Genomic DNA, 13,860 nt, shown 5'->3' with positions numbered 1-13,860 from the left:
TAAAACTTCACCCAGAAATGACAAAATGGTGTCATTGTAATGGGGGTGTAATTAAAAACGGCCTCTCATCAAACTGCAGAGCAGATGAACATTCTTTGTCTTCCTCTCGATGAATGTGTGAATACAGAGAGTATGAAATCATTCTTAATTACACATTTGTCACAAGAGAAGCATTCAGTCTCTCTGTGTGTTTTAATGGCACCTTCTTTGCTAGCTGATTAATTCCGCAAAAGCCTCATCCTGATGCCTCATTACATTAGAAAGCTTTCCCTGCGTCTTTCATGTGAGCATCCATTTTTTCCCTCACTCTCTCTTTCCCGCACTCCTCATTTGTCTCTCCCAAACTTAAAATGTTTATTCAATGCTCAATGGATTCAAACGCTGGCAATCTCTAGGGACCAACGGTTTGACAACACGGAAAGCCCGTCACACGTTAACATGGGATAACGAATCAGGCAGAGTTATGCCAGAGAATTTCAATTACTTATATTCACGTCCCGTTCCATATCATACATGGGTGTTTTCTCGTTAAGGCGTACATTACAAATTCATCTGTTAACTGGAGTGATGCCTTCCACAAACTACTCAGTAGTCAGTAAAACCCTGCAACATAATGTATGTCATTTGCTGGTTTAATTAATGTAATGTTAATCTTTTATTAAATCAGGGGATGTTCTCTCAATTACTCAGTCTGACTGTGAGGGATAAATTAATAACTCATTGATATTTAAAATGCAAACCTTTTTTGTAAGAGATTCTGCAGATTACCAAAATCCATTGTTCCTGGAATCACATGAAATTAGATTTAGTTGAAAGTCAACTGCAAAAAGCACAGCCCAAGATTAGGGTTGATATGGAGGATGAAAGATATAGCCTACCAGATACCTGCTATCTCATATCACTAAGTCTTGATTGTTGTAAACGTTCACAGAACACTATGACTTTCTACAACTCTCTCGGTCACGGACCGCCCCAGATTGTTCTGGCATCTTACAATATTCGAGTACATGTTTACTGATATCTGGGTTTTAATTTGGGGCCGGAAAGTGTTATAGGCTGTTAATCAGGGTCTTTCAGGTACGTCCTAACCATGTTACATCTGGCCGCTGAGCCGCCTGGAGCTGCAGCTAGCGCCGCTGATCAAATTCCCTGCTAGTCTCCTGATGAAAACATCATTTGTTTTGCATCCCGGCGCTGAAAAACAGGCCTGGCTGTGACTCTCTTTGTGGGCTCAGCATACTGCAATTTACACTGAATGAAAATGACAGCCACTGAACAGCGGCATAAGCAATTATGGAATGCATGGGCCGGGCAAACGTGTGAGCATTTGAATTGCTATAATACAATCATATGTTTCAGCTATTAATGACACGTGAATTCAACCTGCTTTTGACGTAAACGTGGCATTAAAGCGCTTCCTGGGTGAGATTATTTTCCAGTCTCTTTATTATCATAAAAACTGCTGGAACATACATTAAAGTGACTCAATTTCGTAGAAGCTGTGAATGATTCGGCGATATTACCATGATTCGGTTGACAAATTTAAGAGGATTTAATTCGGGTTTATTTCCTCTCTGGAGAGACTGGACCTTCTACATTACTACATGCAAACATTCTTTGGTTTACCAGTGAGTATATGCACCTCTGAGAATATGAGAGTGAATACAACATCTATCTCAAAGCAAAGTTTTATTTTACTACTCAGTAACTGTGAGGACATGGAGATTGAAATTCGGGTTCCTGCAGGTTCCTTCAGAGATTAAAGGGTTGGTTTCCTCTAAAAAAACGACTTATTCAGTAGGAAATCACCAATGACAGTGTAATTTAGCCCAGGACTAGACATAATCTCTGAGAAACCATCAGCGAGGGAACTACTGTGAACGAAAAATACATTTCCTTCTTAGCTCTTCTTTAACTGAGCTTTAGGTCAGAATCTTAAAGAAAAGTGGCATATCTATCATCTTAAGATTCACTATCGTTTTCTTTCCTGCAGTACTAAACCTGCTTGTTTCAAAATGATAAAATAAACATGATTTTCGCATTCAACTGGCTCGCCCTTTCTGTGAGGTAAAAATAGAAAGGTAAATCTCAGACTAAATTCCATAGTTGCTGACAAATGTCTTCTTAACTGACAACTTTCCCTAATCGTGTGCTTTAAGGGATCAGTACTCCGTAAACAGAGCTAAGTCTTGATTGTTGTTGGTCCATTTATGATGTTAGTCCCCACACATACCGTGACACAGATCTTTATGTGAGTTATGTGTTCCTCTCTGTTGTTTGGATAGAGTGCGTTTGAATCAGTGTGCCTGCATGCATGCGCTCGGTCATTTGCAACGGTCATTCGGTTTCGCAGATAAAGCAGCGTTATGAAAGATTCATGAAGTTTGAGGTGGGGCATGACGCAGGAGGCCTTAAAAAGCTGCTGGCGGTAGTGAGAGCTGTATCTCCCCTGGGACACATGGGCAGCGCAGAGCCCTGTGGGTAGTACACTGTGGGTAAGAGCTGCTTTGTTTCACTTTTACCCTGCCTCATTCGCTCTAACTGCAGTCATGGCAGACAGAACACACTGCCAGGCCCAATTCTTGATTTATTAATCTGTGGTACTCAGAGTTCTATGGACATGGACCACCAACAATCAGGAGCAGCCACCTCACCTCACATTTCTATGGGTACGCTACAATCACCCAAAAGGTCAGCAGTCATCATCTTACTGTAAGGAACACTTGGAATCATATGGACGCATAGGGTACAAGTGTACACTGATTGTACTTCATAGTTGTGAGGGAAATTATATTTAACATTGCAATATTCATCACTAAATATAGATGTTTTGAGTGCAAAAAAATAATAAATAGAAACATTAAAAAAAATTATATTACAAACATTACATTAAATATATAAATTAAATTATATTAAATATACAAATAAAATATAAAATGAATATCTAGATATACAAATATTTGATTAAATATAAATATAAATTATATGGCAAAAAATAAACAATTTTAATAAAAAATTGCAAATATATTAATAAAATTGACATACAAATATGTGATAATACATTTGAATAAATACATTAAATAAAAATTATGCAAATGTTACAAAAATAGTAAACATTACTGATTGTTTTATTGTGTAAACTGTATTATATATTTTAAATTTTAATATACCATACACTACAACTACAAATCATTGCTCTTTCTTCGACTAATAAAGCATTTTTTATTATTACTATTATTATCAAACTCTCCTTAAACTACATTTCAGCTTCTTGAAAGTAACTTCATGGGAAAGAATTTCACTATATGCAAACAGTAATCCTTCCCATATGTACAACACAGCTGCCTCATCTTCTAACAACGTTTCATGCATCTCTGCGTGAATTGTCCACCACATTGTATTAAAAAGTGAGAATGGATGACAAATCTAGATATACTATCAACAATTTTCTGCAATTTGGGGAAAAATGTTGTTTGTAGTCACTTTGTAATTATTTATTTAGACAGCAGCCCTGATTGTGTAAGCAATATACATGTGGGCTTACTTGTTCAAGGGGCAAATATGCCTATTAATCCATCCCAGAAACACACCCAGTGAAACCAAGCTGCTAAATTCAGCTTCGAACCAAAATAACATGTAACCTATTTATCTGGCAAATTACACACAGCATCAATGAATTAATACCTTGCCAGGCAAAACATAAGATAAGTGGAGAACACGGCATCTCCCTCATTTCTCTCTATCTCTCTTGGCCAAGTCACCAGCCAGCCCCCTGTTCACGACACCACGCATTGAAAACAACCATATTGGCTTTACTTAACCACATTAGCCACGAACACAGATTGACAGCACCTCTCTGCGCTGCCTCCACATCAAATAATACAGAGCAAATGGCATTCAATACAGCCTCATAACCACAGAATTGGAGATTCAAAAACAATTTTAGAGCAATAAGTGGAAGCCACTGAATGGGATGAAAATGCAAATGCGGACAGCTCTCCGGCACATGTCTCGTTCTAGGCCTCGGTCTGCCTTTCATAATATCCACATTCAATGCATTAAGAGTGTTATACAAAGGCAGAGCATGTTTGCATTTTGTAATTTGTGCCTTTTCATAACCACCAATAAATGTGGAGCTGTTTAGAGAGATGTCTAATGGATGGCAGTGCACATGAGCGACAGCAGCACTCGTGAAGATCCCGCTCGTTTGGATGCTGGTGTCTGCACACGCCACTAATTCTGACACACGATTTCTATGAGCTCATCAAGTGAACGATAACATTCATCTACTGCAAATACAACCAGGGTAACTGAGAACAGACAGAGAAAAGGGGTATGCATACAGATTATGAGATAAAGGTCACTAAAGGTGCATTGTGGGTGTAAAAATGAGTGATTAACTGATACATCAGGAGCTGTTGACTGGTTTTGCTTCTGTATCAAGACAAAACCACATAACAATTGTTCAAGTAAACAACAATGTAATATAAAAATCTGGGTGGTGATGGCGCAATGGATAAGACGCATGCCTTTGGTGTGAGAGACCCGGGTTCGAATCCACTGTGAGACACCAATGTGTCCCTGAGGAAGACACTTAACCCCTAGTTGCTCCAGAGGCGTGCGACCTCTGACATATATAGCAATTGTAAGTCGCTTTGGATAAAAGCGTCAGCTAAATGAATAAATGTAAATGTAAAATGTAAAAATCAGACACTGAAATTTCATACCATGCTTATTAATTTGTAAATGTTAGTTTTATAACATCACACTGAGTAAAGTTGAAAAATGAAACAGGCCTATGGTAAATTATACAACTTCATAAAATAAAAAATAAAAAAATTTATTTAATTCATTCATTCATTTTTATTGTTATTTTTGAAGTTGCATAATTTACCTACATAAGCCTGTTTCCTTTTCAGCTTTACTCAGTGTGATGTTATAAAACTAACATTTACAAGTTAATAAGCATTGATTTTTATATTGCATTGTTTCTATATATATATATATATATATATATTCATTCATTCCATGGGAAAAAAAACTATTAGGTATGTATAAAAATTAGTATCTAAACATTTCGAGAAAGCAAAACAATGCCCTTTAGTTAAAGTCTAGACACAAACAACTTTAAGAGGCTCCAATGTAGCGAACATTTGCTTTGTCTGCAGGGTTTCTTATTGGTAGGTAGAGAATAGAGGGCCAAAGCCAGAAAATAACAGCTGCACACCTTTCTATATAAGGCATTTCTGCAGCCCCCCATTGTAAATAAACACAGATATAACATCAAGAGAACAATTTAGGCAGTAATTAACAGCGAAGAACAAACAGTGTGGTTAGAGGGGGGGCAGAGAGCTGATTGAATTAAGTGCACAAACAGAAACAAAAGCTGCAACAAAGCATCAGTCTGCCGCTGCTCACCAGCTCCTCTTTGTTTAATAAACTGCAGACTCCCTGAATGCTAGTCAGCATAATGAATCTGACTTGGGCAGAAGGGTTCTGAAGGGCCCCAAAGAGTCTATAGCCTCAGCTTTTGCATTCAGCACATTGGGGCCACAATGGGTTACAACTCAGATAGAGATCAGGAACTACAAAGCAAGAGGGAGATAGAGAGCCAGCCTGTACAAAATCATCCTGTTTAAAAACAATGGTCTAATTACAACATTTATAACCCCAGAATTCTGGAATTGAATTTAGCCTCGACTTAAGGAGTACGCTGGCATGAAAAGACTATTTGATTAGAGCAGCAGTTGTTTCATTTTCGGCACAGCAGATTGCCGAGCATCTCGATCCGGCTGCGCAATCTGTATTCATTATGGCCTGTAAAAGGATGATACTCGGCCCGCCACTGCGCGCGTTCGTGTAGATGCGCAGCACTCGGCATGGCCCCTGCCATTCCCTTGCAACGCGTCCCGCTAGCCGCGCCAAGCGCAGCAGCACCCGGCCGCCAAATTCAGCCTTTTAGCCACTCAAAAGGGCCCCACGGGCTCCCTCCCCTTCCCAGCAGTGGCCTTTATCAAAAAGCCCTGAAGTTGAGGCGTGAGATGTTTGGCTCTTGTAATGTATATAAATGGGCCACCTGCCTAGCTGGTTGGTGTTTCAGGGGAGGAGGACGAGGGACTCTGCAGATGTAATCTGAAGCTTTCATGTTGGCAGGGGGTCCGCGCATGGCACGGTCTCCGTCTTTCCCGCAGAGGGAGTGTATTGGGCTCCGTATGGAGCGCAGATGCACCCGCCATCCGGATGATCGCCGCGGTGCCGAGGTGCTGCTGGAGCCGCTCTGTGCAGCGTGCTTATATATCTGTGAAATGAGCTTCCTGTGCAGATTCCACGGCAGCCTGGCCAAATCACAGTACATTAGCCACATTAGCCGCTTGTATAGCAAGACTGTAAATAGACACGCCATATTGGGAGGAAACACTGCTTGTGTGACCACATTAGCAATGGCTTGGAATGATCGCAAAACAAAGCTGGGGCTTAATCAGAATGATTTTCTGAATGAGCAAAGAATATAACCACTGTTCTACTTTCCGCTGTTATGAATCAAAATATCATATTAATTATAGGGCTGTCAATAGATTACAAATTGTAACTGAAAGAAATGAATTGCAATTAAATGGCATACATGAATATTTGCTGAGAAAAGCCACAAATGAAGGTCCTAAGACACTAACATTTGGTGGCAGACAAAAGCTGTCAATAGACATTATAAGAACTGGATTTTTTGTACGCCAGATAAATATTTTTAAAGCTGTAGTTAATATTAGTTTAAAAAAAAAATTTTTATGTTCTGTTCCATTCTGTTGCGCTCTGTCCAGCATGGATAGCAGCTGGGGATGCACTGGTAGTACTTCAAGCTTGAATTGCTGCAATGGTAGAAAAATTATTAAAATGATGGCATTTACATATGGGTCAGGGGGCATGATTAACTGTGCTAATTTTTTTTAACAAGTTGCATTTAACGATTAATCCCACTAAATCAACATATTAAATTGACAACCCTAATTAATAACATAAAAATAAAAACAAACAACATCTGCAAGTAAAATCAGAGCTGATGGATCAAGGAAGGCTGTTTATTTCTAATAAGACAGATGACATTCTAATACAACGTTTGTGAAGACTCCAGCAGAACTTGTATGAGAATACAGGGGGTCTATGTCTTGCTGCTTGGGCTACTTTACCTAAATTACAGGTGTAATCCTCAAACAACCTCACCAAGGGCTGAACAGGACCCCTGCCACATCCTAGACATCCATTCTCCCCTTACACCCCCCCCCCCCCCCCCCCCCCACCCCCTGGAGAAACCTCAAAAATGGTGGGTAGAGAGATGACAGGGAAATGACTTAAAAGCATTTCCACACACAGACTGAAAGAAAATACCAGCCAATACACAGAAAGACTCTAGAGGAAAGTGAACAGAACCAACTACAGTTGAATAATGTTCTTTTTGGTTTGTTGCTTTGCTGTCTTTATCGTAGAGTTGTTAAAGACAGCATGGAACACATTTAACTTCTGCAATGTAATGTCTTTCATAGTGACCGGGTTTTATTTTTGAAGACACAAACATAACCTCTATGAAATCTATTAGAATCATTTTACAACCTATTATTTACAATTTTCCTTTCTTTGTACCTGTCTTGTAATGCTATATGCAGGTGGCAAATCCATTCAAATAATGTTCATTGAAAATGGCTGAATGTTACAGCAACAAAAAAATTATATTATCTTTTAGTTGCATCCAAAAGTTGTGATACAAAATAATGAATTTTTTTCCATTTTGATCATTCCACCTACTCCTAGATGCGACCAGTTTCATGCTCTCATATTTGCATGTCAGGAGACTGCATCGGTTGCCCTCTAATCCTACACTTCAACATCAGATACACATGTCCGCATACACACTTACACAAGGATACACGAATAGCACCGCCCTTGACCACACAGATCTAGCACCAGTCCTCTAGAGACAGATCTGCAGACATTCATTAGCCCTCCCATCATGTCCCTCAGTCCAGTCTGAAGGACAACAGAAGGGTTAAATGTCCCTGTATGAACACAAAGTATTGCATGAGTGTGTGTGTGTGTGTGTGTGTGTGTGTATGTGTATGTGTGTGTATGGGTGTGATAAGGGTCCATTATGCAGGTTTACAGAGTCAGATGCAGAGGCCGGGCTGTGCCAAAGAGCTGATATTACACAGCACAACCTCCAGCAGCCTTCCCAGAAAACACAGCCAAGATCACTCAGCACACGCCCATTCCCGCAAATCTCTCTCACACACACACACATACACAGAGACCATCACATTCACACACTCACATAGACACACATTGATGCTGATGCACAAACACACACTAATGCTACTGTTAATACAAGCACACACCTGCTCCACCCAGTCTCCCTCCACTCCAGCAGAAAAATCAATATGCATCTCATCCATTATAGCACTCACGGATGGGCCAGTATCTTTACTCCCATCTCCATCTCTCCTTTCTCTGTTCTGTCTTTTCCTTTCTTTGTGCAGATACAAGACGTCAAAATGTTTACACTGCGCTGCCGTCACTCTGATGAGCTAATAACAGTCTTTGACCCTCGTACAGAGCATGGAGGGGAAAAAACATATACTTAATGACATTAATTAGGAACATCATACGAATGACTAAGAAGGTCCTTTCATCTACGATCAGGTGTGATCAGGAATCTTTGCTTTTAAAAGTCAGTGAAAATGAAAATGTGGCCCATATGTTGAACCTTGGCACTCATGCTGGTGATATTGGTTCACATCTTGCTTCACAATGTACCTTTTTTATGATTATGTGAAACTGTTCACGTTTAACAGAAAGGATCAAAAATAGGAGAAGAAAAGAAAAGAAAAGAAAAAAAGAAAAAAGTTAAGCCTTGGTGCTTAAGTCCTACATCATTTCCAGCTTGCTTTTTATCTCCCAATATTTTCCTGTCCTCTCTCTACTGTACCTTTCAATAAAAGTGGCAAAAAGGCCACAAAGAAAATTAGAAATTTTAAAGCAATACACAAAATCAAACATAAACTCACATCCTTCAAGCTATCAACAGTGTTTATAGGATTTGTAGTTCTACACTGAATATAAACAAGCATAAAACCATCCAAGCAATTAATAAAACCAGCTTTATCATTCACAACTATACATTATAAATCATGGATATGAACATTAAAAATGCCCAGAGCAAAATCACAGTAGCTGTAAATTTCCAAAAATATCAAGTATAAAAACAGAGGGAGAAATAACACTGATAAAAAATGCCTATGAATTGAATATAGCATCATAATCACATCTTTAGATATGTGATCAAACCTAGGTGTTCTCCTGCAAATATGGCCATCCTCTTCAAAGACAATTAAACCTGCTAAAGCATTTTTTCTCCAACACAGGAGCCAGTATAATACACATTTTGGATGCACATTAAAGCAACGGTTTCATGACGACACCACACACACACACACACACACACACACACACACACACACACACACACACACACTTACAGTCGTTGATTAAACAGAAGCCGCAAACTCCATCCCATCGCAAAATAATTAACCTCAGCTCAACGACAATGAGGGAGTCCAGGTTCTAAGGTAACAGATTTTTGGGGTGGAGAAGAAAAGGAAAAAGACATCCATCCATCATAAAAAAAAAATGCAGCCAATTTCCACAAAGCTGCTAAGCTGATTGAGACGACCAAATCTGTTTCACCAGCTTACATTTACTTCAAAATGGTCATCTCAGCTTCAGTATCAAACACTTTCACTGCTTCCTATTCCCCTGTTCTTTAGCAAAGAGAGAGTTGGTGGGATAATAAAACACTCAATATGCAGGAATAAAACACTCGTCAACTTCTCTGTGCCTGGCCTGATATCTCTCTAGCGCAGGGCTAGCCAGATCAGTACACTTTTATTTAACTATTCTGTTATTCTGCTTATTTGTGTTCTTATTCTCCTTTTTTTTTTTATTAAAAAATAATCAAATAAATAAATAATGCAATATGTGTTGCAGTTGCCACTCTCTCACAGATGACCCTTACCAAACAAACTCCATTCTGCTAAACCAACCAACTGACCGCCCCCACCTCCTCCCACTGAAGTAGATTAAATTCACACTAGTCCTCATTTTAAACGGAAATTGGATTGATGGAGAAACGATTACGGAGACAGAGGGCAAGGTGGTGACAGAGGGAGAGAGTGGGGAGGGTGGAGTCGGCATCAACAAAGCACCTCCGAAGCTAATAGTGTAAATGTTTCTCTTTTGCCACCTGTAGCGTGTGTGTGTGTTTTCTTCCCCTCCTGATCTTTCTCTTTTTTGCCATAGCAGCAAATATCCTGTTGGCGCAGGATGCAGAGTGGTATCTGGCCCTAAAATCGATCAGACTCCTGGACTAGGGCTTCCATTCATCTCTTGCCCATAAAATTTGATTAGCGCTGACTACAGCACTGCAGGGAGATGGGCTGATAGAGCCAGGCTACAGGAGATGGCAACAGCATCCCGCATTTTCATCTAGTCTCTCTCTCGCACGTTATATTTTGTCTCTCTTTATATTTCTTTGTAAAGTACTTCCTATTAATAACAGCCCATCTCTCTCTCCGTCCCTCCTTGTATCGTCCTCGGTGTGTGCAATCCTTGCGTGTAGATATCTAAGATCAGTGAGATAGCGTGCGTGTCCTCCTTCTGCCCCTTCCTTTCTTAGTGTAAACCGTCCTCTAGCTATTAAACAAAAATGACAGCCATGATGAGGCTTCGACCGGCGTTAACAAAACTAAACAACTGCAGCCCGGCCCAGCCAGCTGGCCTGTCCGGTGGACACGCCCTCTGTTCCCACATATCACTGTGGCATGTGACCACTCCTCTCCACCAATGGCAATGTCCTGAGCTCACGAGTGGATACTGTCTGTCTGCGCAGTGACAAGCTAAGAGGACAGGAGAGGGGGAAAAATAAAAAAAAGAGACAGACTTGAAGCTCAACAACAAGGTGAAGTTTGTCAATTTGACTTGCGCACATTGTGTTTCTTCGGGGGAACGCTACCACTTGTTGATTTGATACGTGATATTTCAAACCATGTGAGAAAACAGAAGAAATTTATTCATTTGAGAGATAACTTGACTCAATCATCCATAAATGACATTGTGTATAAACTAATCTGTGCGCCTGACGTGTGTACCACGAGGTTTCTGTAAATTGATTACAGGCATGAACTGGCACTTGAGCGTCACGCTTCCGCAGAAAAAGTGATTTAAATTCATGTAAGCCTGCATGATTTAAGATTCATTTGCGATATCGATTCTTCCAGGAGCCTGAGATGTCATTTAAAGCATCAGTCATCCAATCTGCTGAGGATTCACGTCAGCATTAGGGATGAATTGCTGCTAATTGTCTGCCTTTGGGAGCTTGTGGGTTACACTTGAAAAACTTTTGGCATATCATCAATGTGATAATGACAGGCAGACCTCACTGCCCCGAATACCTTTCAATCTTTAATGGCATTTAAAACTTCTAGACAGTTTCGTCAAAAGTCACTTGCATTACAACATGTTTCACGATGCAACACTGCACCAACAAAATAGAAAGAATGAAAAGAAAAAGACAAAAGGTTGAATAACATTTCATAGCTATGAACTGAAAAAAATTGCCATTCCAAATAATAATAATAATAATAATAATAATAATATCAACAGCCATGAAACTGTATGTAAGTTTTGCTTATTTTTTCTCAACTACACTACCATTGAAAAGTTGATCAGTATGATTTTTTTGTTAAATTAATACTTTTATTTATTTTATTTCAAATAAATGCTGTACTTTTGAAATTAACCAAAGAATCCTAAAAAAAATTATTACAGTTTCCACAAAATTCACCATTACACTATATTCAACACTGATAATAGTAAGAAATGTTTCTGGAAAACCAAATCAGCATATTAAAATGATTTCTGAAGGATCATGTGACATTGAAGACTCCATTTTAAAATATACTAAAATAGAAAAGTTATTTTAAACTTCATTATTATTTCACAATTTTACTGTATCTACTGTATATTTTACTGTATAATTTAAATGTAGTCTTGATGAGCATAAGAGATGTCTTTCCAAAAGACAATTTTAAATAGCAGTGTATGTCAAAGGCCCTCGCTGAATATAAATGTGTAATAAAGTGTAAAAAAAAGTCACTAGTTCATTTAAAAGCCAGTTTCTGATTGCATGTGGTGCTCGGCAAGTTTTCATTCTGAAACATGGATCCATCTTTATCCAAGGCTGAAAAGGTCTAGGAACATTTTAGTTGATTTATTTTTTGCAAGGAGTCTCTGTGCAGGTCTGGGCTCACCTGAGTCTCTCGAACGTTTTCCACTGTGAAGTTAAACCACACTCTGAAGCGCGGGTTGCACGTGTCAGGCCTGATGAACAGATCAAACTCAAATTCACTGATGTAGTCAACACGGCCCAGGTTACCTACGGAGAGACAAAGAAACTCATTTCAGGCCTTGAATCTATTCAGCAGCTCTATGATATGCTTTAATACATTCATACAGAAACACATATTTCAAAATGTGTTATTGTTTAGTTTAACCTGGCAGACACAAATATGTCCACACAGAAAGCAGTGACTGGGAGAGATTTCCCTGTTGACTAATAAAATTAACTATAACTCAGTTGGGATCCTACTGATATTTGTGTGCATTTACAGTATTTAATTTATGTTAAGGGAAATAAAATACAGTGTTGCAGTCTAACCTTTTCTTTCCCCATAGATTTTGACACACACATTCTTACTGGGTGGGATGGAGGAAGTCAGCCGAGATGCTTGGCAGTCTCTCAGGTGACAACTAGACAGCTTTGGTAGCAGATCGCAGAATTACAAGCCTCAACATGGTTGTCTCAAACAAATAAATAATAACACACCAGAAAAGTGCATTGTTGGTAACATATTATCCTGCAGTCCCCTCACAAATGTCAAATGGAAGGTAATAAAGTTCAGTCTTAAACAAGCAGACTAATGGGAACACATGGAATCTTCTCAAACAATGTAAAGTAATACAGAGAAAGTTTGATCATCTGTAACAATACTTTGCTACAATGCAACACAAATACTGGCTGAATTTTTATGCCTTTATTTCTGTTTTAACATCTTTTGCTTCAATTACTGATTTTTTGGAACAAAGAAAGAAAAGCTGAAGCTAATTACTCTATTAATAAAGTAAATATGTGATGTGGTATAGTATTTTAAGCTCTAGGCTAGTAACTGAAAGGTTGTTGGTTTAAATCCATTAGCAATCCCAACTGTGCACCTGAGAAATACACTTATAGAACACAAAATAGTGTGATGTATTTAGTATTTATTGTTTTTATGAATGCTACCTGTTGGAAGGACCTCATAATAATCCCAGAAGGTGCTCTTTGGTTGGGTCTTGGTAATAAACATTAAAAGAAAAAAGTTCCAAAACAAAGTTTAAAAAAGTCTTTGTTTATTGTTTTGGCTGGTCACATTTGGACTAGAATAATTACCTTGGATCCTTTCATCTAATGTTTCGTTTAGTCCACTTTTAAAAGTACACTAACATAAAAAAAGGAACAGGCCTTAACTAAAAAGCACAACACTCAGATTTAGCTTTCATGAGGTTTTTTAATTCATTATTGAAGGTATAATACATAGATAAAAGTATCTGCTGAATGCCAACTAACTTTCTTACTATATTGAAATGCTGCATTGACAGGTGCTAGTCCAGCAGCCCCATTCTATGGAAATAAGAACAAAGAGTCAACTCATAAGGCTGGATGAAATGAAGGAAGGAGAGAAGGAGGGGGAGCTGCATCTGGTTGCCCTGCTCATGCAGTCT

The 13,860-nt window shown here is 38.9% G+C and overlaps 1 protein-coding gene across 1 annotated transcript in view; it reads right to left on the bottom strand.

Moving 5' to 3' along the window:
* LOC306848087 (cytosolic carboxypeptidase 6-like) overlaps positions 1-13,860 on the bottom strand; it is a 330,953-nt gene that overhangs the window by 290,184 nt on the left and 26,909 nt on the right. The window contains exon 3 of the mRNA XM_079382424.1: positions 12,351-12,475. Coding sequence (XP_079238550.1) covers positions 12,351-12,475 — 125 coding nt within the window. The remainder of the gene's footprint in view (positions 1-12,350; positions 12,476-13,860) is intronic.

This window comes from Barbus barbus, assembly GCF_936440315.1.
Source record: "Barbus barbus genome assembly, chromosome: 28".
NCBI lineage: Eukaryota > Metazoa > Chordata > Actinopteri > Cypriniformes > Cyprinidae > Barbus > Barbus barbus.
Note: the sequence above shows the minus strand (reverse complement) of the source record. Positions and strands in the feature narration are given on the sequence as shown.